This window comes from Diabrotica undecimpunctata, chromosome 7 (assembly GCF_040954645.1).
Source record: "Diabrotica undecimpunctata isolate CICGRU chromosome 7, icDiaUnde3, whole genome shotgun sequence".
Classification (NCBI taxonomy): Eukaryota; Metazoa; Arthropoda; class Insecta; order Coleoptera; family Chrysomelidae; genus Diabrotica; species Diabrotica undecimpunctata.
The window spans coordinates 93,735,539-93,762,319 of NC_092809.1; the positions used below are offsets into that span (position 1 = coordinate 93,735,539).

The 26,781-nt window shown below is 35.1% G+C and overlaps 2 protein-coding genes across 2 annotated transcripts in view; one reads left to right on the plus strand and one right to left on the minus strand.

Moving 5' to 3' along the window:
• The window catches only part of sli (slit guidance ligand), a 138,739-nt gene that overhangs the window by 67,761 nt on the left and 44,197 nt on the right, over positions 1 to 26,781 (minus strand). Inside the window, exons 7-12 of the mRNA XM_072539113.1 lie at positions 18,994 to 19,229; positions 15,003 to 15,147; positions 14,742 to 14,813; positions 14,613 to 14,684; positions 14,015 to 14,086; positions 13,885 to 13,956 (exon numbers count right to left, since the gene is read on the minus strand). Coding sequence (XP_072395214.1) covers positions 13,885 to 13,956; positions 14,015 to 14,086; positions 14,613 to 14,684; positions 14,742 to 14,813; positions 15,003 to 15,147; positions 18,994 to 19,229 — 669 coding nt within the window. The remainder of the gene's footprint in view (positions 1 to 13,884; positions 13,957 to 14,014; positions 14,087 to 14,612; positions 14,685 to 14,741; positions 14,814 to 15,002; positions 15,148 to 18,993; positions 19,230 to 26,781) is intronic.
• LOC140445597 (uncharacterized) lies at positions 582 to 4,764 on the plus strand. Its single transcript, XM_072537773.1, has 2 exons — positions 582 to 1,719; positions 1,806 to 4,764. The coding sequence occupies exon 2, from the start codon at positions 1,985 to 1,987 to the stop codon at positions 4,514 to 4,516; it is 2,532 nt and encodes an 843-aa protein (XP_072393874.1). The 5' UTR covers positions 582 to 1,719; positions 1,806 to 1,984; the 3' UTR covers positions 4,517 to 4,764.

Here is a 26,781-nt window from a genome sequence, read left to right on the forward strand (position 1 = left end):
AATTACAGTGCTCTGATTGTGATGCTACATATATAGGTAGAACCTGTAGATCACTAACTTCCCGTTCCCAAGAACACACTAAAAAAGAGAACACTTCCACCTTCTCACAACATCTTGCACAACATAAACATACCCTCAACATACCAGAAGACGTCTCTTTGTTACATAATATACCCCAAAAAAATTTTCTAAAATTAGATTTATATGAAGACTTGGAAATAGTCAAGGAAAAGCAAAGAAGCCCCAACTGCGTTAATCGCCATGTATCTTTCAACCGTGACTTTCAACCCTTACACCGACAACTCTTTTCATAACCCACACTTCTCAAATTTACCCCATCTTCTTCATCTGTCTTTCCTCTATAAATGTCAACACCTTAATCCTTCTCAACAATTATTGTTTTTAAAAACAACCATCCTCTCTACACTACTGTCAAAACACTCCCTCCAAAGAATTTTTCAGCCCCCTATTGTTAACATCATATCTTTTATACCTCACTATTTCATTATTTTACAATCTTCACTTTTGCACCATATTCCTGTCCATTCTTTTTTTTTTTTTTTTTTTTTTTCTTTTGCTAGTTCTCTGTCTTTTCATATATCTACCATCCACCCATTAGTTCCAAACTCAGTAAACATTTAAACACAATCCAGCAATTCATCAGAATTCACTTTCTCCCACTTTACCTAAACCTTTAATCAACCATTGCTCCCCCCTCTCTTAGTCAACAACTTACTACACCATACTCACAAATAAAATTTCAAACTTTTATGTATCAGATTTTAACACAACCAAAATATATTTTGTTCAGGGTGCTAGATGCTTTAAGCATGAAGGACCTCTATCATCTCTAATTTTGTTGATTAACTCATTCATTTCCCTTTAACCCATTCCCCTTTATTCTTTAGTCATTCCATTTACTGTTATTCCTGCCAGGTCTCTGAGGATCTCAGTCTTTCCATAAAATTTTTAAATTTAATCACATAAATTATAACTTTAATTCCTTCAGCCGGAAGATTTTCAATCATTTTTTCTCAAACTATTGGACTCACTTATATTAAAAAATTTTTTACGATACTAGCAGTATTAAACAATTTCATCTACTTAAAAAAAGTCTTACATTAGCTACAAATATATACTAATTATTCTTCCTTGTCCTAGATGTTAGCAACATAAAAGGACATTTCCATATATTTCAGCTAATTCTTCACAAATTACACCTTTTAGACCACACTCCATACGATAAAGAGTAAAATAAGCTGCCTAATACATACGTCATCTTCTTATACATGACCTTCAATAACACCAGTAATTTACATCTTTTACATCCAATATTAAATAATTATAGAGAAATTTTTAAACTCCAATACCTGGATTACTGTTATCATTTTAATATCATCACAGTTTTTTTTTTTTTTAATCTTTTGGCTGTAGTAATATAATGTTTAACTAACACTGTTTCATGGTTCATTGACATTTTGTTTCTGACACCGCTCATGAGTATTTCATCAATCAGTTGCCAACCGTAGTCCGTTTGAAGAGGTGTACTCTCCGGACACTGGAACTCATTTAAGCATGGGTGTATGTTACCTGAAGTAAAATCTAATTAAAATATTAAACATCATATAATATTATAAACATCATGTACATTCTTCGGTAACATTTTTAAATTTAAAGGGTTTTTACCCAAATATTTTGGTGGCTCAGGCATGTTAACCTGTAAGTATAACCATTTCATTGTTTTTAACCTTAGTCAAAATTTTAAACCACGTTTGTTGTAACTAAATGGTTTATACTTATTTTAGGCATTTTAACCTGATGATGGAACAGTTGTTCCGAAAACGTTCGTGCTTGTAATGTTGCCCTTTTAAGGGTTTTTATAAAATAAAATATACCCACATACAAAGAATAACCTCTTTTGTTATACGTGGTATACAGCCAGCTACAGGAATTATTTTCCTTGTGGATTTTGTTAATTGACGGTATGGTCAACTTGGCTCTTCAATACATGCGCTTAGCCACTAAAAGATGTACTCTCAAGTTGGATATATGGTTCATCTCACAATGTATCAACTACAAAGTTTTTCCAACCTTTTGTAGAATTAAAACACCAGGAAATGTTCCAACCACCTTAAGGAACACCTTTCAACTAAAAATCTTAAAGAAGGAGATTTGCAACCATTATGGAAAACTTAACTTTTTAAACTGTAAACTTAAGGTAACATATGACTTTTTACTTGAATCCATAGGTTTTGATAACTTAAGTAACCTCTTGAATGATGTTCAGGACAAAATGGACAGTGTAACCTCTATTAAATTCAGTAAACTTAAATCTAAACTCAATAAACTCATTAATAATGCATCTAATTCACAAAATAATAACAGTAACAAGAACAAAACTAAATTTTCTAATTTTCAATTTCACCCTAGGCTCAAAAATCTATCCTCCGTAACTTTTGATAAAAATGAACTCGACTTATTGAATCTAGGTCTCAAATACTCAATTCCGAGGAAGGTTTCTGAAAAGGACCTTCAGAGTCTCTCCATTGAGCTAGATGTTATCATACAGAATCTCTCAGTCCCTCTAAACCAAAAAACTTCAATTAGAAACTCCTGCTACAAAACCATATTCAAATTCAAAAACAAAAATTTCCCATCAACTTCTACTTCTTTCAATATCTCTACTACCAACACAACATCTAACACATCCCACAACTCATCATCCATCAACCTACCTTCTACTTCTCAAAATTATTCATTCAACGTTCCTTTTCCACAATTTTCATACAAAAAACAGAAAGACCAACTCCATATCCTCAAGTCTATTCAAAACAAAATTAAATCCCATAATTTAATCATTAGTAAAGCAGACAAAGGCAATTGTCTAGTCATTCTTGATCAGAAGTTATATAACGACAAGGTCACTACATTTCTTTCAGATAACAATTTCACTCCACTCCCCGAAGATCCAACAAAAAAGTTCATTAATAAAATCAAAGCTACCAATAAACTTTTCACAGAATTTTTGTCAGAACATGATGCTCCATATTATAAAATACCTAGCAACCCATTAACACCCAGATTGTATGGTTTACCTAAGATACACAAAGAGGGAATTCCCATTCGTCCTGTTGTTAGTTTTATAAACACTCCCGTTTCTATCCTGTCAAAATTCATATTGAATCTCATTAACAATATGACGAACTTCACCCCTCGCTTTTCAGTCAAAAATACAATTCATCTAGTCAACAATCTCCAACAAATAAATCTTCATCCCAACATCACAATGCTTTCATTTGATGTCAGCAATTTGTTTACTTCAGTCCCCAAACAAGAAACTATTAATCTGGTCCACTCTCTTCTACGAGCAAATTCTATCACTATGTCTACCACTAACTCAATTATTCAATTATTACAAACTTGTCTAGCTCAAGACTTTTTTGTTTTCAATAGTAAATTTTACAGACAACCTGATGGCTTAGCCATGGGTAGTTGCCTTTCTCCTCTCCTAGCTGATATATTTATGGATCACTTAGAATCCACACACATTATGAAAAATCCTGAAATCCTCCATTGGTTTCGATATGTTGATGACTGTTTAGTCTTCATATCAGGTAACTCGAATTCAGCTGATCTATTACTCTCCAAAATAAATCAAATCCACCCAAATATAAAGTTCACCATGGAACTAGAGTCGTCTCAATCAATTAATTTCCTCGACCTTACTATTACCAGATTAAACGACCATTTCGATTTCAGTATCTATAGGAAACCTACACAAACCGATCATATCATACCTTTATCTTCCAACCACCCAATGTCACATAAATATGCAGCCTTCCATAGTTATATTCACCGCCTAGAAACAATCCCACTATCACAATCTAACTACCAAACAGAACTCAATATTCTAAAACAAATAGCATCCAACAATGGGTATGACCCCAACCTCATTAACAAACTTATTAATAAAAAACAACTCAAACTTTTGAGAGAGGCTGCGTTCCCCAGAGACTTGTCCATTAAACCTCATTATGCTTCCTTACCTTACCTTCAAGAACGTCTTTCTGGAGATATCAGATATATTCTAAAAAGATCTGTTGAGAATACCCACATTTCTTTTAAAGTCCTGAACAATCTAGGACAATGTTTAACCAATTCAAAAGATTGCATCAACTACATGGATCGTAGTGGTGTTTACAAATTACAGTGCTCTGATTGTGATGCTACATATATAGGTAGAACCTGTAGATCACTAACTTCCCGTTCCCAAGAACACACTAAAAAAGAGAACACTTCCACCTTCTCACAACATCTTGCACAACATAAACATACCCTCAACATACCAGAAGACGTCTCTTTGTTACATAATATACCCCAAAAAAATTTTCTAAAATTAGATTTATATGAAGACTTGGAAATAGTCAAGGAAAAGCAAAGAAGCCCCAACTGCGTTAATCGCCATGTATCTTTCAACCGTGACTTTCAACCCTTACACCGACAACTCTTTTCATAACCCACACTTCTCAAATTTACCCCATCTTCTTCATCTGTCTTTCCTCTATAAATGTCAACACCTTAATCCTTCTCAACAATTATTGTTTTTAAAAACAACCATCCTCTCTACACTACTGTCAAAACACTCCCTCCAAAGAATTTTTCAGCCCCCTATTGTTAACATCATATCTTTTATACCTCACTATTTCATTATTTTACAATCTTCACTTTTGCACCATATTCCTGTCCATTCTTTTTTTTTTTTTTTTTTTTTTTTTTTTTTTTTTTTCTTTTGCTAGTTCTCTGTCTTTTCATATATCTACCATCCACCCATTAGTTCCAAACTCAGTAAACATTTAAACACAATCCAGCAATTCATCAGAATTCACTTTCTCCCACTTTACCTAAACCTTTAATCAACCATTGCTCCCCCCTCTCTTAGTCAACAACTTACTACACCATACTCACAAATAAAATTTCAAACTTTTATGTATCAGATTTTAACACAACCAAAATATATTTTGTTCAGGGTGCTAGATGCTTTAAGCATGAAGGACCTCTATCATCTCTAATTTTGTTGATTAACTCATTCATTTCCCTTTAACCCATTCCCCTTTATTCTTTAGTCATTCCATTTACTGTTATTCCTGCCAGGTCTCTGAGGATCTCAGTCTTTCCATAAAATTTTTAAATTTAATCACATAAATTATAACTTTAATTCCTTCAGCCGGAAGATTTTCAATCATTTTTTCTCAAACTATTGGACTCACTTATATTAAAAAATTTTTTACGATACTAGCAGTATTAAACAATTTCATCTACTTAAAAAAAGTCTTACATTAGCTACAAATATATACTAATTATTCTTCCTTGTCCTAGATGTTAGCAACATAAAAGGACATTTCCATATATTTCAGCTAATTCTTCACAAATTACACCTTTTAGACCACACTCCATACGATAAAGAGTAAAATAAGCTGCCTAATACATACGTCATCTTCTTATACATGACCTTCAATAACACCAGTAATTTACATCTTTTACATCCAATATTAAATAATTATAGAGAAATTTTTAAACTCCAATACCTGGATTACTGTTATCATTTTAATATCATCACAGTTTTTTTTTTTAATCTTTTGGCTGTAGTAATATAATGTTTAACTAACACTGTTTCATGGTTCATTGACATTTTGTTTCTGACACCGCTCATGAGTATTTCATCAATCAGTTGCCAACCGTAGTCCGTTTGAAGAGGTGTACTCTCCGGACACTGGAACTCATTTAAGCATGGGTGTATGTTACCTGAAGTAAAATCTAATTAAAATATTAAACATCATATAATATTATAAACATCATGTACATTCTTCGGTAACATTTTTAAATTTAAAGGGTTTTTACCCAAATATTTTGGTGGCTCAGGCATGTTAACCTGTAAGTATAACCATTTCATTGTTTTTAACCTTAGTCAAAATTTTAAACCACGTTTGTTGTAACTAAATGGTTTATACTTATTTTAGGCATTTTAACCTGATGATGGAACAGTTGTTCCGAAAACGTTCGTGCTTGTAATGTTGCCCTTTTAAGGGTTTTTATAAAATAAAATATACCCACATACAAAGAATAACCTCTTTTGTTATACGTGGTATACAGCCAGCTACAGGAATTATTTTCCTTGTGGATTTTGTTAATTGACGGTATGGTCAACTTGGCTCTTCAATACATGCGCTTAGCCACTAAAAGATGTACTCTCAAGTTGGATATATGGTTCATCTCACAATGTATCAACTACAAAGTTTTTCCAACCTTTTGTAGAATTAAAACACCAGGAAATGTTCCAACCACCTTAAGGAACACCTTTCAACTAAAAATCTTAAAGAAGGAGATTTGCAACCATTATGGAAAACTTAACTTTTTAAACTGTAAACTTAAGGTAACATATGACTTTTTACTTGAATCCATAGGTTTTGATAACTTAAGTAACCTCTTGAATGATGTTCAGGACAAAATGGACAGTGTAACCTCTATTAAATTCAGTAAACTTAAATCTAAACTCAATAAACTCATTAATAATGCATCTAATTCACAAAATAATAACAGTAACAAGAACAAAACTAAATTTTCTAATTTTCAATTTCACCCTAGGCTCAAAAATCTATCCTCCGTAACTTTTGATAAAAATGAACTCGACTTATTGAATCTAGGTCTCAAATACTCAATTCCGAGGAAGGTTTCTGAAAAGGACCTTCAGAGTCTCTCCATTGAGCTAGATGTTATCATACAGAATCTCTCAGTCCCTCTAAACCAAAAAACTTCAATTAGAAACTCCTGCTACAAAACCATATTCAAATTCAAAAACAAAAATTTCCCATCAACTTCTACTTCTTTCAATATCTCTACTACCAACACAACATCTAACACATCCCACAACTCATCATCCATCAACCTACCTTCTACTTCTCAAAATTATTCATTCAACGTTCCTTTTCCACAATTTTCATACAAAAAACAGAAAGACCAACTCCATATCCTCAAGTCTATTCAAAACAAAATTAAATCCCATAATTTAATCATTAGTAAAGCAGACAAAGGCAATTGTCTAGTCATTCTTGATCAGAAGTTATATAACGACAAGGTCACTACATTTCTTTCAGATAACAATTTCACTCCACTCCCCGAAGATCCAACAAAAAAGTTCATTAATAAAATCAAAGCTACCAATAAACTTTTCACAGAATTTTTGTCAGAACATGATGCTCCATATTATAAAATACCTAGCAACCCATTAACACCCAGATTGTATGGTTTACCTAAGATACACAAAGAGGGAATTCCCATTCGTCCTGTTGTTAGTTTTATAAACACTCCCGTTTCTATCCTGTCAAAATTCATATTGAATCTCATTAACAATATGACGAACTTCACCCCTCGCTTTTCAGTCAAAAATACAATTCATCTAGTCAACAATCTCCAACAAATAAATCTTCATCCCAACATCACAATGCTTTCATTTGATGTCAGCAATTTGTTTACTTCAGTCCCCAAACAAGAAACTATTAATCTGGTCCACTCTCTTCTACGAGCAAATTCTATCACTATGTCTACCACTAACTCAATTATTCAATTATTACAAACTTGTCTAGCTCAAGACTTTTTTGTTTTCAATAGTAAATTTTACAGACAACCTGATGGCTTAGCCATGGGTAGTTGCCTTTCTCCTCTCCTAGCTGATATATTTATGGATCACTTAGAATCCACACACATTATGAAAAATCCTGAAATCCTCCATTGGTTTCGATATGTTGATGACTGTTTAGTCTTCATATCAGGTAACTCGAATTCAGCTGATCTATTACTCTCCAAAATAAATCAAATCCACCCAAATATAAAGTTCACCATGGAACTAGAGTCGTCTCAATCAATTAATTTCCTCGACCTTACTATTACCAGATTAAACGACCATTTCGATTTCAGTATCTATAGGAAACCTACACAAACCGATCATATCATACCTTTATCTTCCAACCACCCAATGTCACATAAATATGCAGCCTTCCATAGTTATATTCACCGCCTAGAAACAATCCCACTATCACAATCTAACTACCAAACAGAACTCAATATTCTAAAACAAATAGCATCCAACAATGGGTATGACCCCAACCTCATTAACAAACTTATTAATAAAAAACAACTCAAACTTTTGAGAGAGGCTGCGTTCCCCAGAGACTTGTCCATTAAACCTCATTATGCTTCCTTACCTTACCTTCAAGAACGTCTTTCTGGAGATATCAGATATATTCTAAAAAGATCTGTTGAGAATACCCACATTTCTTTTAAAGTCCTGAACAATCTAGGACAATGTTTAACCAATTCAAAAGATTGCATCAACTACATGGATCGTAGTGGTGTTTACAAATTACAGTGCTCTGATTGTGATGCTACATATATAGGTAGAACCTGTAGATCACTAACTTCCCGTTCCCAAGAACACACTAAAAAAGAGAACACTTCCACCTTCTCACAACATCTTGCACAACATAAACATACCCTCAACATACCAGAAGACGTCTCTTTGTTACATAATATACCCCAAAAAAATTTTCTAAAATTAGATTTATATGAAGACTTGGAAATAGTCAAGGAAAAGCAAAGAAGCCCCAACTGCGTTAATCGCCATGTATCTTTCAACCGTGACTTTCAACCCTTACACCGACAACTCTTTTCATAACCCACACTTCTCAAATTTACCCCATCTTCTTCATCTGTCTTTCCTCTATAAATGTCAACACCTTAATCCTTCTCAACAATTATTGTTTTTAAAAACAACCATCCTCTCTACACTACTGTCAAAACACTCCCTCCAAAGAATTTTTCAGCCCCCTATTGTTAACATCATATCTTTTATACCTCACTATTTCATTATTTTACAATCTTCACTTTTGCACCATATTCCTGTCCATTCTTTTTTTTTTTTTTTTTTTTTTTTTTTTCTTTTGCTAGTTCTCTGTCTTTTCATATATCTACCATCCACCCATTAGTTCCAAACTCAGTAAACATTTAAACACAATCCAGCAATTCATCAGAATTCACTTTCTCCCACTTTACCTAAACCTTTAATCAACCATTGCTCCCCCCTCTCTTAGTCAACAACTTACTACACCATACTCACAAATAAAATTTCAAACTTTTATGTATCAGATTTTAACACAACCAAAATATATTTTGTTCAGGGTGCTAGATGCTTTAAGCATGAAGGACCTCTATCATCTCTAATTTTGTTGATTAACTCATTCATTTCCCTTTAACCCATTCCCCTTTATTCTTTAGTCATTCCATTTACTGTTATTCCTGCCAGGTCTCTGAGGATCTCAGTCTTTCCATAAAATTTTTAAATTTAATCACATAAATTATAACTTTAATTCCTTCAGCCGGAAGATTTTCAATCATTTTTTCTCAAACTATTGGACTCACTTATATTAAAAAATTTTTTACGATACTAGCAGTATTAAACAATTTCATCTACTTAAAAAAAGTCTTACATTAGCTACAAATATATACTAATTATTCTTCCTTGTCCTAGATGTTAGCAACATAAAAGGACATTTCCATATATTTCAGCTAATTCTTCACAAATTACACCTTTTAGACCACACTCCATACGATAAAGAGTAAAATAAGCTGCCTAATACATACGTCATCTTCTTATACATGACCTTCAATAACACCAGTAATTTACATCTTTTACATCCAATATTAAATAATTATAGAGAAATTTTTAAACTCCAATACCTGGATTACTGTTATCATTTTAATATCATCACAGTTTTTTTTTTTTTTAATCTTTTGGCTGTAGTAATATAATGTTTAACTAACACTGTTTCATGGTTCATTGACATTTTGTTTCTGACACCGCTCATGAGTATTTCATCAATCAGTTGCCAACCGTAGTCCGTTTGAAGAGGTGTACTCTCCGGACACTGGAACTCATTTAAGCATGGGTGTATGTTACCTGAAGTAAAATCTAATTAAAATATTAAACATCATATAATATTATAAACATCATGTACATTCTTCGGTAACATTTTTAAATTTAAAGGGTTTTTACCCAAATATTTTGGTGGCTCAGGCATGTTAACCTGTAAGTATAACCATTTCATTGTTTTTAACCTTAGTCAAAATTTTAAACCACGTTTGTTGTAACTAAATGGTTTATACTTATTTTAGGCATTTTAACCTGATGATGGAACAGTTGTTCCGAAAACGTTCGTGCTTGTAATGTTGCCCTTTTAAGGGTTTTTATAAAATAAAATATACCCACATACAAAGAATAACCTCTTTTCTTTTTTTTTAATAACTAACAGGTTAACGTTAGCTCGATAGCTATCAACCGGTAGAGCAGGCAGGATTCCGAAAGGGTTACAGTACAGCGGATCATCTTCTTACAGTCAGAACGCTAATAGAGAAAGCCAATGAATATCACTTGAACTTATACATTGGCTTCGTTGATTACGAAAAGGCATTTGACTCCATATAACTTTGGGCAATAGAGAGAGCTATGACCAACTGCAGGATAGACTCCCGATACAGAATGCTTATACAAAATATTTACAAGAAAATACAAATGAAAATACAAATAGATGCGAAACCAAAGCTATACCAATCAACATAGGAGTTCGTCAGGGAGATGTTATCTCACCAAAGCTATTTACACTTGGACTTGAAGACGTGTTCAAAGAAATTAACTGGGCAGATAAAAGAATAAATGTTAATCGAAGAAAACTGAGTCATTTGAGATACGCTGATGATATTGTAATATTCGCTACAAGTTTCGAAGAACTGCAGACCATGATGACGCAACTATTTCAAGCTTCGGACAAAGAAGGTTTTAAGATGAACTTGGAAAAAACAAAAATAATGACAAATACACCGAACATTAGAGAAATAACGTTAAACGACATAAATTTAGAAACAGTAAGCGAATACATCTATCTGGGACAGATAATGAAAGTTAACAAAGAAAATCAAACAGCCGAAATTACCAGAAGAATAAGGTTAGCGTGGGCAGGATTTGGAAAACTGAGTTGGATCTTGAAGAGCACTAAAATAGAACAATATTTGAAAACCAGAATTTACGATCAGTGTATCCTCCCTATACTCATGTATGGTTCACAGACGTGGACACTCACCAAGTCTAATATGGATAAAATAGTAATAGCACAAAGAGCGATGGAAAGATCAATGCTCGTGGTGATACTTATAGACAAAAAAACAAACAAATGTATTAGAAGCAAAACCAAAGTAAAAGACGCAAGAGAACATGGTACCAAATTAAAATGGAGCTTCGCAGGATTCAATGCCCGACTGAAGGATAAAAGATGGAACCACGAAATACAACAATGGAGACCATGATTAGGAAAGAGAAGCGGAGGAAGACCACAAATGAGATGGGCTGATGACATTAAGAAAATCGGAGGACACAACTGGAAGCAAGTGGAGCAAAGTAGAAAACATGGGATTGATTTGGGGGAGGCCTATGTCAAAAGTTGGATTACTTAAGGCTGAAGAAGAAGAAGAAAGCTCATAGAATAAATAATACAGTTGTTGATAATTCGACAGGTATGGGACCAAAGGGGTGAAGGATTACCAAAAGGGTCTGGATTACCGAAAGTGATTATATATATTTGGCATTGTTTTCAACAATTGCAATATTCTTAAATTTTATGAGTAAAATGCTACCAAGATTAATATGCAAATGAAGCACCCATTTCGGCTAACTAAAACTTATAAACATACCTACTAATAACTAAATGCCGCAACTAAGGTAGATTAATTATGGACCTATGTAAATACATATGTACTGTGCTCACAATTTGAAGAAATCCTTAATTGTCTTTTGCTTTTTCTTGTTTAGACAGTCTGTCATTGCTTGTTCTTGTATCTCCCTTAACATCAAAATTCCATTCAAAATACAAGAGCATAAGTTATATGCTCTCTCCTCGCACCAACGCATCAAAGTGTTTTCAGACAATATAGCATCACAGTTGACGGTGAAAGATTCTTCATCTTGAGCTTGGTGGGTCACGTGTTCATCAGATTCTAACATTTCTTTAATTATTTCTTCATCTGTCAGCACAAGTTAGCATTGAAATTGTCATCTAAAATCCACTCTTGGAAAGCTTCTCTTGATTCTGATGAATATCGTTTTCTGATTCTGATGATTCTTTCACATCGTTTTAAATTTGAAGGGCAGCATCTAGTGCAACTTGCACAGGTTCGTCATTGGATTCTTTGTTAACTTCTATTGGAAGGTATGGGTTGTTGGGCCAAATATTCTTCCACGATTTAATCAATGTAGTAGGCTTGACTTGCTGCCAGGCAGACGCAGCATTGGTAATCGCATCTTTGATGTTAAATTTTTTCAAAATTGAAGTGATGTCAGCATTAGGTGGACTTACAATATCTTGTAGTGTCCTTGAGAGTTTTAATGTTTTGATCCATGAGCCTAAATCAATGCAGTAGTATTTTTCGGTAAGTAAATTGCCTAGATATATCCATCGGCAGTTTAGATTTTTAATTCTTCCTTATTAGAATGTCCTGGAGCATTGTCTAACGAGAGGACGGCATTCACTGGCAGTTTCTTTTTTCTTAGTTCATCTTTAACTTGGGGAACAAAGCTGTTCTTGTACCAATCCAGAAAAACTTTATTTTGTCACCGAGGCACAGTTTTGCCATATGAACGTAATTAGTAGCTTACTGACCCAAGATTATCAATTTAAATTTGTGAGATCCTGATGCATTCGCGCATACCATCAGAGTGAGACGTTCTTTCTGAAGTTCTCTACTACAAACTTTTTTTCCGTCTGAAGTGACAAATGTTTTTATTGGAAGTTGCCATCAGTTTAGACCGGTTTCATCAGCGTTATAAAGTTACTCAGGAATAATGTCTTATTCGGTGATTTTTTTGCTCAAATTCTGAATAAATTCAGATATCTCACTCATCTGCACTCAATTTCTCTCCACTCATCTGCAAAAACCGTATTCAAGTTTTTGAACCAACCTTGACTAGCACGAAAATTAGTTTTCTTTGCTAATTCCTGATAAAAACTTAGCTTTATTCTTCAACATTAGGAAATTCACTCATTTTAAGGGTTTTTCTGTCCATAGAATCATTCTCTACAGATTTCATAAATTTTTCGATGTTTTCTGTGTTTTTCATAATGCTGTACACTGTAGCTCGTCAAATATAATAGAATCTAGATAGCGCAGTAGGAGTTTTACCAGACTCGCATCTCTTAATAATATCCCATTTGTCTTTTAGAGTCAGTGCGTTTTGTGCTTTCGTTTTGAACTTGTGCTCTCCATTGAACTGAACTTTCTAAACGAATTAAATAAAAGTTTGGCACTACTTTGGTATTACTGTGTCTAAAACCCCTATCGAACCGATCTGCTCACGAAAACACATGAAATGAAGCATCTCGTAAGAATGAGATTGAATGAAATCACTGGCAATGGAATCTTCACTGGAAAGAACGACAATATAATCAAGAGACATGGAGAAGGCCTATATTCAACAGTAAACAGTAATCGTTACATTGTGATGATGATGATGATAGAAAAGAAAGAAACATAGAAATACAGAAAACACTAAATATCTTTACATATCAATTATAAACAGCTTTTATATAGAAAAAGGCAGCTTTCAATAATTCCTTTATTTTATGTTTGGTCTTGTTTTTGTAATCATGTACAATCATTATCTAATCATGATTTTGTACAATCAATTCGAAGAAGCAATGAAAAACTAGTACGTAATAAAATCAGAATAGCTAAAGTATTACGTATTTCAGACTTCAACTAGATATATTCATTTTATTTTTTACTTACAGTAGACTTAAGCTATGTAGATCCCTGAAGGTGTCTTTTCGTATACAAGAAATTTCGTTAGCATTTAGCAACCTAAAAGAAAAAAATATTATTAAGTAATGGTAATGCGAGTTTTCATTATATTACTTACAATAATTGCAGGGATACTAATCCTTGAAACACCCCAGCAGGCAAATCCTTAATTTTATTACCGTATAAGACTCTGTAAAAAACATTAAAATAATGTTCGTTAAAAAGGACTAAACACTACAAAGAACAGTATAATAACGAAATAAAATTCTGATTGGGGTTGTAGAATAAAGAAGGTAGATGCAGTATACTGTCTTATTAAATATTTAAGGACATCTTTAATGACACTTAAAATTAGTAGAAAGCTTCAAGTATTTATAAAACAGCAGGAAATAAAATTAGAGCCGCTTTTATGATGCCGGAAAGAAATATGTAATTGCTACAGATATAGCTTTAGACAATCCTGATATTTTTTTTCTTTTTTGTCTAACACAATGACATTACAAACAAATTCTATGTTTTTTAGAGTTTTATATTGCAAAAATAAATGTCATAGAATTACCAAAGCAGTGAGACAAACGTCATCAAAGAAAATGTTTGAGAATAGATTGTCGGGTTACTTTTATAGATGTCATGTTAACTGGAAGTTAGTACAATAATATAAACACTAGGCAACGAATATAGATACTTATATTTTATTTAGACTGAATTTTACTTACAGCGATGTTAAGGCTTTTAGTCCTTGGAAGGCATCTGGGGCAATCTTCGATATTTTATTATTACTTAAGTCTCTGAAACATAAGATTAATGATAATACTGTAAAAATACATATATTTTTTAAAACTTACATCCTACGCAGTCGTTTGTGAACAACAAATGCTTTCGGTGGTATTTCGGTAATTTCGTTTTGTTCAAAACGCCTGAAAAGAAAATACAACATTCATTATTCATTTTTCTATACAAAGCAACTTATAATCAACATAAGAACTATAAAAGAAATGAAGTATAATGTACATCTTAATCCCCAAAGACTTTTGTAAATAATTTTTCTTTATAAATTAATTAAAACCCAGTTAAATGGAACAAAATACGATAATTATGTTACTTACAGTTCTGTTATACCATCTGGAAGATGATCAGGAACTTTTGTTAGTCCTTTTTGTCTACAATCAACTATTCCATCAGCACATCTACAAGGATGAGGGCATTGTGGTTCACTGGTGCATTCACCACTAATTGCGCGTTCAACTAAGCCTAAAATAAAATATAATTTCAGTTTCCTTCTCAACACTTCTATAATTCTACAATACAATATAAAAAGGGAGTAAAGCAAGGTACTTAACACCTTTATCAACGTCTGTTTTTGCCTTGCAATTCTTAGAAGGCACAGATTAAAGCGGAATTCTTGAATTTGGTTTCGAAAATTAGTCTACGATTTTATTATCAGATGTCGCTACATTGCGTCTATACGAAGCCATGTTATAGTTGCTTCCTAAGGCAGAAAAGATTTGTTTCACGTTCAGAGCGCTTGCGAAAGCCGTTCTGATGATGCCTATTGAGCTGAAATACGTATAAACGGATGCGCAAGCTCCCTATACGTGAAATAAAATCTTAACTGTCTTTTCCTTGTCAAGGTTGTATACTTTCTCCAATGTTGTTTAACTTATACGTAGAAAAAGTATTCGCATGATGACGTTAGGTATGCCGTTGATACAACCTGATAGTGGCAGGTAAACTTTGTTTAGCAGTAAATGACTGACTTCAATTAGTACTGATTATAAACATCCTGGGTTAACCGATAATAGTATAAAAGGCCCGGTTTCAGGTAAAATTTAAATATGTTTCCTGGTAAAATTTGTCAATCTTCATTTCTTATTATTGATTGCGTACAACTAAAACTCATTACAATTTCACTAATACAGATAAGGCTTATATTGACGAAACTGTACTAATAAGAGGGTTTTTGAATTCGGGACGGGTTTGCTAATCACCTTTTAAGTGGATTTCAGGTATTTATATAATAAGTTTATGGAACTAAATACCAACCAGTATTTAAATACGAGTTCTTGATAAAATTTGTTTGTCTTTATGTATCACGGGAAGTGTTAAGTAGTATTACTCATTTTATTCATTACGTTTTTTATCATTATGTGACGTCAGTGGGATAATAATAATGGGGCTTCTTTAAGTGTTCCAGTAAAGAAGAAATATTTATGTGTAGATGCAAAGCAAATTGTAAAAACTATATAAAGTACCTTACTTAAAAAAGGACTTGACACAACTTCCGCTACGAGTGAAATATGCGATTTGACAAAAATACCTCTGATTACAGTAAAAACAATTACATCAAATCCCATAGAAACAAGTAAAAAACGTAAAAATTCCAGTTCGACCAAATGTATGGACGAAGCCGACAAGGACTTGATAAGTCGAACGGTCTATACGATGTACGAAGAGCAACGTATACCTACATTAAGAGCTCTGAAGCAACGGCTGAATGTTGATGAAGCGTCATCAGCTTATGGAAAATTTTGAAAAGTATGGGCTTTCGATATCGTATAATTGACAAAAGACAAGTAATTATGGAATCTCATAGATTACAAAAATGGCGTTATGAGTATATAACTTCGATAAGAAAATTTCGTTCTAAAAATCGTCCGATAATTTACCTAGACGAGACATGGTTTGACACACATTCAACGCGACCTAAAGGATTTGCCGATTCCTCCGGTAAATGTAAGACAAAAGCTCGGTCAAATAAAGGGAAAATAATAGCGATTTTACATGTTAGATCAGAAAATGGTTGGGTTCCAAATGCCCTGTGGCTTTCTGCAAAGAATATTAAAGACTCCTGCGTCGACTACCATGAAGATACAACGACAGAACTTTTTGAAGAATGGTTCAAAAATAATCTTATGCCAAACATTCCTCAGAATAGCGTGATAGTAATGTACAATGCAAGCTATCACAGTCGCCAACTAAGTAAGGCTCCAAACTCGAATAAGACTAAATTGAAAATTCAAAATAACATGGAGACGAATGATATGTATTTTGAAGAATGTTACACCAAACAAGAGCTTTTAGAAGTGTTAAAGGCATTTTCTATGAAAAAAAGTATATGTTTATGATACATTGACAGAGGAAATGGGACATACAGTGCTGCGGTTTCCACCCTGTTATTGTATGTTTAATCCCATAGAACATATGTAGCACGAAATGAAGTCTAACGTGAGGTCACAAAATATTTCTCCAACGTTAAGTAGTACTGTTGTAGAGTTAATGAGAAAATGTGTCAACGATATTCTTCCAAGTAGTTGGAGAAATTCAGTCCGACACGTAATAAGTAAAGAAAATTCATATGTTCATGTAGATCGTAATATAATTGAACCGATCATAATTAATTTAGATGAGCATAGTGATAGCGAAACAGAACTATGTGTGGAGTATGTGTGGAGTGATACTGTCATCAAATTTACAAATGTTACGATAAAAAAAAATAGTTCCACAAACCAAAAAACCACAAATTATTATTAATGTTCGTTTTTCTATAATCTTAGCAACTAAAATAGATTTGATTTAATTTAAAACTCATTTGAAAACATTAATTTCGGGTATATAAGGCAAAGAAATATATTTTACATCCGTTTTTTTATTTTTGTCGTCATAATTATTGTAAATTTTGTAGATCCTTTGCTTTATTACAGACCAACTTTGTCTACCTCGTTTGCTTATCGCTCCGGACAGGTTTTAACAATGGATCAAGTCAGATAAATTTAATAATATTGAAGTCAACCATTTTCTGCTAAACAAACTTTAACATCGAAGATCTTTAATGTATTTTAAATGATCTAACTCTTGCACGTGATAAGCGTTGGACATTTTATTTCTGGTCTCACTAGACACGTTCTTTTTTTACATTTTCTCTTCACGGTCTCTAATTCTTCAGACAGTACCACTAGTTCTACTTCGTGCCTCTAGTCTGTCTGCTATTCAGTCCAAATGCGAAACATTGTGGATGTATTTTACCAATCTTTCTTCTTCTTATTATGTCGTCTTCTCACGAAGGTTGGCAATCTCTTCTTTAAACGCTTCTATATCTTTTGCAACTTGAAATATCTGTTCAACACTGAGGTTAGTCAAATCTCTGATATTTCTCAGCCAAGATTTTTTCTTTTCTTCCCTGTACTCTTTCGTGTATGATGACGTACAGAAGGGAGTATTTATCGTTTCGAAGTATGTGGTCCAGATACGATGTTTTTCTTATTTTAATTATATTCACAAGCTTTCTGCCATGTCCAATTCGCTTTAACACTTCTTCGTTTGAGACTTTTGCAGTCCAAGAAATTTTAAGAATACGCCTACAAATCATATATATTCAAATTCACTTAACTAATAAAAATTTACGCGTCTTCTTACTACTACAATCAATGTTTTTAAAGCGGGTGAAGCAACAACCAAAAAAGAATTGCAGCACCAGCTTTTATTGCAAAATGTGGGGAATTTGTCAAAATTTCGTTATTTTATGTTCCACTGGGTGTTGTATTTTGAATATCAATTTATTTTTTAAAAAGATTTGAAAGATTTTTGAAAGATAAAGAGGTCGAAATACGTATAAGCGGCTTGTCGCTGCCCTGTATCGAAACAAAAATCTAATACCGTCATTATGTTTTATTACTTTACTCCGTTTGAAGTACCAGAAACTGAATTCACTTCCGAATTTTGACCATGATGAACGGCATGTGGAATGCAATTTTAGATTCCCTTGCCGAGTAATTTATGAAGCTGTTTGCTTTCCAAGTTTTAGAAAGCACAGTGGTTCAAATTTGAATTCGGTTTCGCCAGGTAGAAATCGTTTGATTTCTCTTTTTGCTTTTAGATGGCGTAGTTACGTCCGTATATAGTTATTTTGATAACTATTATCTAGGACGGGAAAGATTTTTGTTTTGGTTCAGAGCAGTGGCTATACCGTTCTGAGGAGACCTAAAGAGGTCGAAATACGTATAAGCGGCTTGTCGCTGTCCTGTATCGAAACAAAAATCTAATACCGTCATTATGTTTTGATCAATTTATTTCTTTACAATGTGCCAATCGAAACATTACCTGAACATTTAAATTCCCTCTCTTGAAGATCGACAATAGCTTGTGCTTTAAGGTGGCTGGGAGAATGGCATCTTGTATACTGAGCAAGTCTTGGAGAGTGTCTCAAATATTTGCCCAACCAAGACAGCTGACAATCGCAATGAAAGAGGTTTTCGCTCAAACGCAGGGTGCGTAGTCGAAACATGTTGCTGAACATGTCCTTTCCCAGCCATGTTAGATTGTTGTTGTTGAGGGTTCTGTAAATAAAATATATTGAATTATAAGAAAACTATTTTTGCAATTAATTAATTATTTATTATTATATAATTATATTTAATTATTATTAATTAACTAATTATACAAAAACAATATTAATTTATATACCAATAAAACAGTGAAAATTTGTTTTCCGAACTTTCATAAAATTTATTATAATATCTTATCACTACAGCTGTTTAGGTAGAGTGCCTTTTCTCAAGTGATCTATTTTTGGTATGTGTTTACACTTTATAGTCTTTAACTGAATAGGTTAACGAGAAGAGAACTAGATTCTAATAAATATAGCTTAAGGCCTTTATTTTCGTCAATTAAAATTCGTCATTAAAAGAATGATTATGATCTACAAGGTAAAGTGCGTATCTAGAATCTGTTTTTGTTTGAAACACCTTTTATATTCTGCTATACGTTTGTTAAAAGTTCTACCAGTTTGACCGATGTAAGTATTTGGACAATCTCCACATTTAGGTTTGTATACACCACTGTGTAAGTGCTTTTTATTTTGGCTCTTTTTGTTTTTAATATATTTGCCTAAGCTGTTGCTTGTTCTACAAGCTACTGTTATTCCTTTTTTTATGTGTTCTAGTTTTTGATTTAAAATTTTAAAATTGTTAGTTCGTTGTACCCATTGTTTACTGCTATTTGCTTAATGATATTTAATTTTATCTCAAAGTTATATTTTGACATATTTCTATTAATCTATGTAACATGCTATAGTCTGCCAATTTATTTTGTGTAAGATGAGATTATGAATTGTGTATATTCGTGTCAGTATAGGTAGGTTTATGAAATACGAAGAATTTATATTTGTTTTTAAGTCTGATAATTTTTAAATCTAGAAAATATATGGATTGATTCTGTTCTGTTTCTATTGTAAATTCAATATGACTATGAAGTGAATTATTATACTGTTACGATAAATATACTGGCCTAACTTTTATGACTAATTATTCTGTTTTATTGTAGAAATTTCGGTGGAAGTCCAGAACCAAAATTATGGTGAATGAGCCGGCTAAGCTTCTCGATCTTTCGATGCTGTTCTAGTATATCAGGATTTCGTATATAAATACAACATTTTTATATGGAGGGCCAGTTAATTCGGACGACGCGCTCGCGATAAAATGTTACGTTCGCTTTTTAATAAATTATGTATGTTTAGTGAAAATAAATAAATATCAGTCATTGTGCTTTTTAATGAATTAAGATAAGAACAAGACATTATAAATTAAAGACTTAACAATTAATAAATTCACAACAAATGGTGTCAGAGTGGGATCGAACATAAATTAGACTTATAATAATAATACAAGTGAATACGTAAAATAAATTGTGAAAATGGCTACGATTTATGAGCTGACAGTGACTAATTTAAGAAGACATCTTGAAGACAGAGAATTATCTTCCACCGGAAAAAAGGCTGAGTTAGTCCAACGACTAAAGAACGCTTTGCTAGAAGAAGGACTAGATCCAGAGACTTATATATTTGAAGACAAACATGATGCTGTCCTCTCGTCGATTTCGAAAATTTCTGGTGACATCGCATCATTAGAGAACAAAGTTTCTGACGATATTTCGAAAGTTTCTTCTGATGTAGCCAAAGTTTCTGGTGATGTAGCCAAAGTTTCCGGCGACATCGCTTCATTGGAAGACAAAGTTTCTAACGAGATTTCTTCGCTGGAAAGCAAAGTCTCTGCTAACATCTCTTCGGAAATCTCTAAAGTCACTTCTGAGATGTCTGCCCTGGACGATAGAATATCTTCATTAAAAAACCAAGTTGCTGCCGATATGTTAGCCTTCGAAGAAAAGATATGGAAAGAGATGGAAAAGAAGATGGAGGAAACAGGGACAGCAGAGAGAGGTAACAATCCGATTACAGTGGAGATAAAAGAAGACGAGACGAAATTTAAGTTGGAGACACGGCCGAAATTTGAAGGAAGTGGAGGTTCTATTCATGTTAAAGTCCCAACTTTCGACGGAAAATCATCATGGAACAACTACATGAAACAGTTCGAATCAGCCGCAAGAGCAAATGGATGGTCTGAAAAAGAAAAGGCTGTAAACCTGACTATCGCCCTTCGAGGAGATGCCTTAGATGTGCTTCAGACCATAGCCGTAGAGGAGACCGATGATTTCGAACAACTGAAGAAGAGGTTAAATATGCGATATGGCCACGAACATTTGGAGCATGTATATCAGTCACAGCTTAAAAATCGTAGACAGAAGAAAGATGAGGCTCTTCAAGAATATGAGGTAGATATTGCCAGATTAGTACGATATGCTTATCCAACAGCTCCCGAAGACATGATGGAAAAATTGGCCGTTCAAACGTTTATTGATGGTCTTCGTGATCATGAAATGCAGAGAACACTGCGACTAGCACGTCACAAGACGCTGGTTGATGTCCTATCCGCCGCCCTCGAATATGAGTCAGCTACGCAGGCCTCTGGCGGTTACAGTAAAGTTAGGACTGTAAAAGAGGAAGGAGATGAAGATAAACTTGACCAGCTCTTTAATTTGATGAAAAGCATGACATGCAAGAAAAAGAAGACCATAAAATCAAGAAACTCACCATCAGGAAAACCAGAACGAGTCAACCTTAGGGGGGCAGCTTCGACCCAGAACTCTTCCAAAGACCCTCTTATACTAATAGCTTCTTTGAAATGTCGTGAAGATAGTGTATATGTAGATGGAGACATAAATGGTAAAAAGCATACGTTGTTGGTGGATACCGGAGCGACCAGAACCATTATACGCCCGACAGTTATAAACAGCCGAAAGAAACTGTTACCAACGAGGTTGCGACTTCGGACCGCTACAGGTGAAAATGCCAACATTCATGGAGAAATCCAGGTACAATTGGGGATTGGAGCAGAAAAGTTTGTCCATACTGTTATAGTTGCTGACATCGAAGAGGATGTTATATTAGGAATGGACGTAATGAATATGCATGGATTCCAATTGGATTTTAAGAATAAGGTAATCAAAGTTGGCAACGAGGAAGTATTTCTCCATCCACATAATGACAACACTGTGCAAGCAGCCATTACAGAAGATACAGTCGTGCCTGCGAGAAGCGAAACGATCATAGTAGCGCGACTACAGGGAATTGTAGACGAAGGGAGACCTGTTATGATGGAGCCTTGGAACCACGACGATGAGGTTGGCCGTGGAATCATAATTGGAAAGGAATTGGTGACTTCGGCTAAAGAAATTCCTGTGAGACTTATCAATGTCAACGACTACCCAGTGACCATAAAGAAAGAGACAAAAGTAGGAACTTGTGTACCTGTGACATCCATAATTCGTCAGGCGACAACATCTGATAATTCCAACGACAAATTCGACCAAATGGTTGCAGTTGCAGGACAGTCTCTAAACCAGATGGAGAAAAGGAAATTAAGGGAATTTCTTCGGCAGTATCGTGATATTTTCGTACCGAAAGGAGGAAAGACGGGAAGAACTACCGTTGTTAAGCATAAAATTGATACTGGTAATGCTAAGCCAATTCGTCAAACAGCTCGACGATTACCACAGGCGAAGAGAGAGGAAGCTGAAACGATTGTTCAGGAAATGAAGAAAGACGGGGTGATAGAACCTTCTACGAGTCCATGGGTCTCTCCGGTGGTCCTGGTTAAGAAGAAAGACGGAACGACGAGGTTCTGTGTGGATTACCGTTTGCTGAACAACGTTACCAAGAAAGATAGTTATCCTCTGCCTCGGATCGATGACACATTGGACACATTGGCTGGAAGTAAATTGTTTTCTACTTTAGATTTGAAGTCTGGATACTGGCAGGTAGAAATGGACCCAGTCGATAAAGAAAAGACAGCCTTCACCACAGGATCTGGATTGTGGCAATTCAACGTTATGCCATTTGGACTTTGTAATGCTCCTGCGACATTTGAGAGGCTTATGGAAAATGTGTTGAGAGGGTTATCTTGGAAAACATGCCTGGTTTATTTAGATGACATAATCGTCTTGGGGGAGACATTCGAAGATCATTTGAGGAATTTAGAAAACGTTTTTAATCGACTTAAAGCTGCCCAATTGATGCTAAACCCCAAGAAGTGCCAGCTATTTCAAGGTAAAGTCAATTATCTGGGTCATATAGTCAGTAAAGAAGGAGTGGCCGTGGATAAGGGAAAAATCGATTCCATTAAGGAATGGCCAAAACCAACTGACAAACATCAAGTGAGAAGTTTTCTTGGACTATGTACTTACTACCGGAGGTTTATTAAGAAGTTTGCAGATATCGCTAAGCCATTAACGCGACTTACGGAGGAAGCAAGAGATTACCGCTGGGATACAGACTGCCAAAATGCCTTTGAGACCTTGAAAAAGCATTTAATAACAGCACCAATTTTAGGGTATCCACTGCCAGAAGGAGAGTTCATCTTAGATACAGATGCAAGTAATGTGGGAATTGGAGGAGTGCTGTCTCAGATTCAAGGAGGACAGGAACGAGTCCTCGGATATTTTAGTAAAGTTCTTTCAAAACCTGAGCGGAATTATTGCGTCACGAGAAGAGAACTTCTGGCAGTAGTGAAATCAGTAGAGCACTTCTATCAATACCTCTATGGCAGAAAGTTTCTAATCCGAACCGACCATGCCGCCCTTAAGTGGTTGATGCAGTTTAAGAATCCAGAGGGTCAGATAGCCAGGTGGATCGAACGACTCCAAGAATACGATTTTAAGATTGAGCACCGGGCCGGAGCTAGCCACAGAAACGCTGATTCTCTTTCCAGAAGGCCATGCCCAGCAGAGTGTTCCCACTGCAACAAAACGGAATCCAAGGAAGCAGCAGTGCTAAGAACGACGATTGTCAACAACGACTGGACGCCTACTAAGATCAGGGAAGAACAAGAGAGAGATCCAGTTATACAAAAAATCCGAAAATGGAAAGAGGAAAACCGTCGACCACCTTGGCAGGAAATATCAAACCTATGCTCAGTAGTTAAGACGTATTGGGCCCAGTGGGACTCATTTATCATCGAAGATGGCTTGCTTAAACGAGTCCTGGAAAATGATGACGGTTCAGAGAAGAGAAGACAGTTGGTGATCCCAAAGAGCAGAATAGCCGAAGTACTTCGTCAGTTACACGACAGTCCATCGGGAGGGCATTTTGGTGTAAGGAAAACCCTTCAGCGAATTCGGGAACGGTTTTATTGGATGAACAGTTCCGACGACGTAAAAGACTGGTGTAAGAAATGTACTATTTGTGCTACGAGTAACGGGCCTCACCGAAAAAGGAGAGCTCCTATGAGACAATATAATGTTGGAAGCCCGTTTGAAAGAATAGCTTTGGACATCGCTGGGCCATTTCCAGAAAGTGAAAATGGAGGCAAGTACATGCTGGTAGTAATGGATTACTTTACTAAGTGGGTCGAGATTTACGCACTTCCAGACCAGAAGGCCGCCACCGTTGCAGATAAGTTGATCCAAGAATATATCAGCCGATTTGGAGTGCCTTTGGAGATCCATAGTGACCAAGGCAGGAACTTCGAAAGCGATCTATTTCAAGGAATATGTGATAGACTAGGCATGAAGAAAACAAGAACTACCGCGTATCATCCGCAATCGGATGGTATGGTAGAACGAATGAATAGGACAGTTGGCAAGTATTTGACAAAGATGGTGTCCGATCATCAGCGAGACTGGGACCAATACCTTCCGTTCTTCACAATGGCCTACAGATCTGCTGTTAACGAATCAACAGGCCAGACACCAGCCAAAGTCCTATTCGGACGCGAAATGCGACTACCTTGTGATCTCGAGTTTGGATGTAAACCTGGAGAAGATGTAGCAGGTGAAGATTATGTGATCGAATTACGAAGAAGAATGGACGATGTACATGAGTTGGTCCGTTCCCACCTTCAGATCGCTAGCGACAGAATGAAGAAACGGTACGATACACAAGCCGAAAAGGGTTGCTTTAAGAAGAACGACAAAGTATGGCTGTATAATCCCAAGAAGCGAAAAGGTTGTTCTCCCAAATTGCAGCAGTTTTGGGAAGGTCCATACCTCATTATGGAGAAGATCAACGATGTCATCTACCGAATAAGCAAGATTCCGAGGGGAAAGCCGATGATAGTACACCATAACCGGTTGGCGCCTTTCGAAGGTGACCACAACGTAGATGAAGAAGTGGAAGTAAACCAAATCCACGATGTGTCTGACCTCACGTTTGAGGAATTCATGGGTGCCTATGGAGGTACCGGTAAAGCGAGACATGGTGTTACCACTGAAGAAAAGCAAGATCTACTCGCGCTCCCCGATGACTACTCGCTGGCCCTTACCATCCCGGCCAGTATCAAAGACGCACCAGGGTTGGCATCCGTCTTTCGAAGGAAGTTTGGTCGAGTTGCAGAACTTCAATGCCAAGTGCCAGCTCCCGGTAAAACCTTGAAACTCCAAGATGCATCACGTTACCTTTTCTACCTGGTAACAAAAGACACTGCCCGTGACCAACCTACCTACCGAGATGTATGGGAAGCCTTACTTCAATTGAGAGAGCACGTACTAGAGTCCGACGTGCAAAAGTTAGCCATGTCAAAGTTGGAGTGCCGCCAATTAGATTGGAGGGTTATCCGAAATATGGTGGAGGAGATCTTTAAAGACACCGAAGTCCAGGTGTTAGTCTGTTGCAATCCGCATAGTTACTGGTGCGGAGAGAAAACCGTCCCTTGTCATTTTTATACAACTGGAAGTTGTAAAAGAGGGTCCAGTTGCCGATACCAGCATACAGTTCCGGTTCCAGTCCCGACAAGGTTCCAGGAGGAACCATCTTTTAAGAGGGGGGCAATGTTACGATAAATATACTGGCCTAACTTTTATGACTAATTATTCTGTTTTATTGTAGAAATTTCGGTGGAAGTCCAGAACCAAAATTATGGTGAATGAGCCGGCTAAGCTTCTCGATCTTTCGATGCTGTTCTAGTATATCAGGATTTCGTATATAAATACAACATTTTTATATGGAGGGCCAGTTAATTCGGACGACGCGCTCGCGATAAAATGTTACGTTCGCTTTTTAATAAATTATGTATGTTTAGTGAAAATAAATAAATATCAGTCATTGTGCTTTTTAATGAATTAAGATAAGAACAAGACATTATAAATTAAAGACTTAACAATTAATAAATTCACAACAATACAATAAAAATTGGTCAAACTGCATGTTAGTTCCTGTAAAACATACCAGTACATCGTTTACGTATCTCTACCAATTTAAAAACTGTTTGAATACAAGATGTCTTGAAATCTTTGTCTCTAGATGATCCATAGAAATATCTGATAGCAATGGGCTTAGAGGATTACCCATTATAAGTCCTGCAAATTTGCAGGACTTATGCAAGTACATGTACATATGCAAATTTCAAAAAGATGTAAAATTTCAGATGTAATGATTGGATTTGTAATATTATGGTCTAAAAGGTTTTTTACTAGAACAAAAGTTTCTGTAGGAGGAATACTAGGAATGTGACGATTGCCCAAAAACTTATATTTGTCAAAAACTTTATACAAACGTATAAC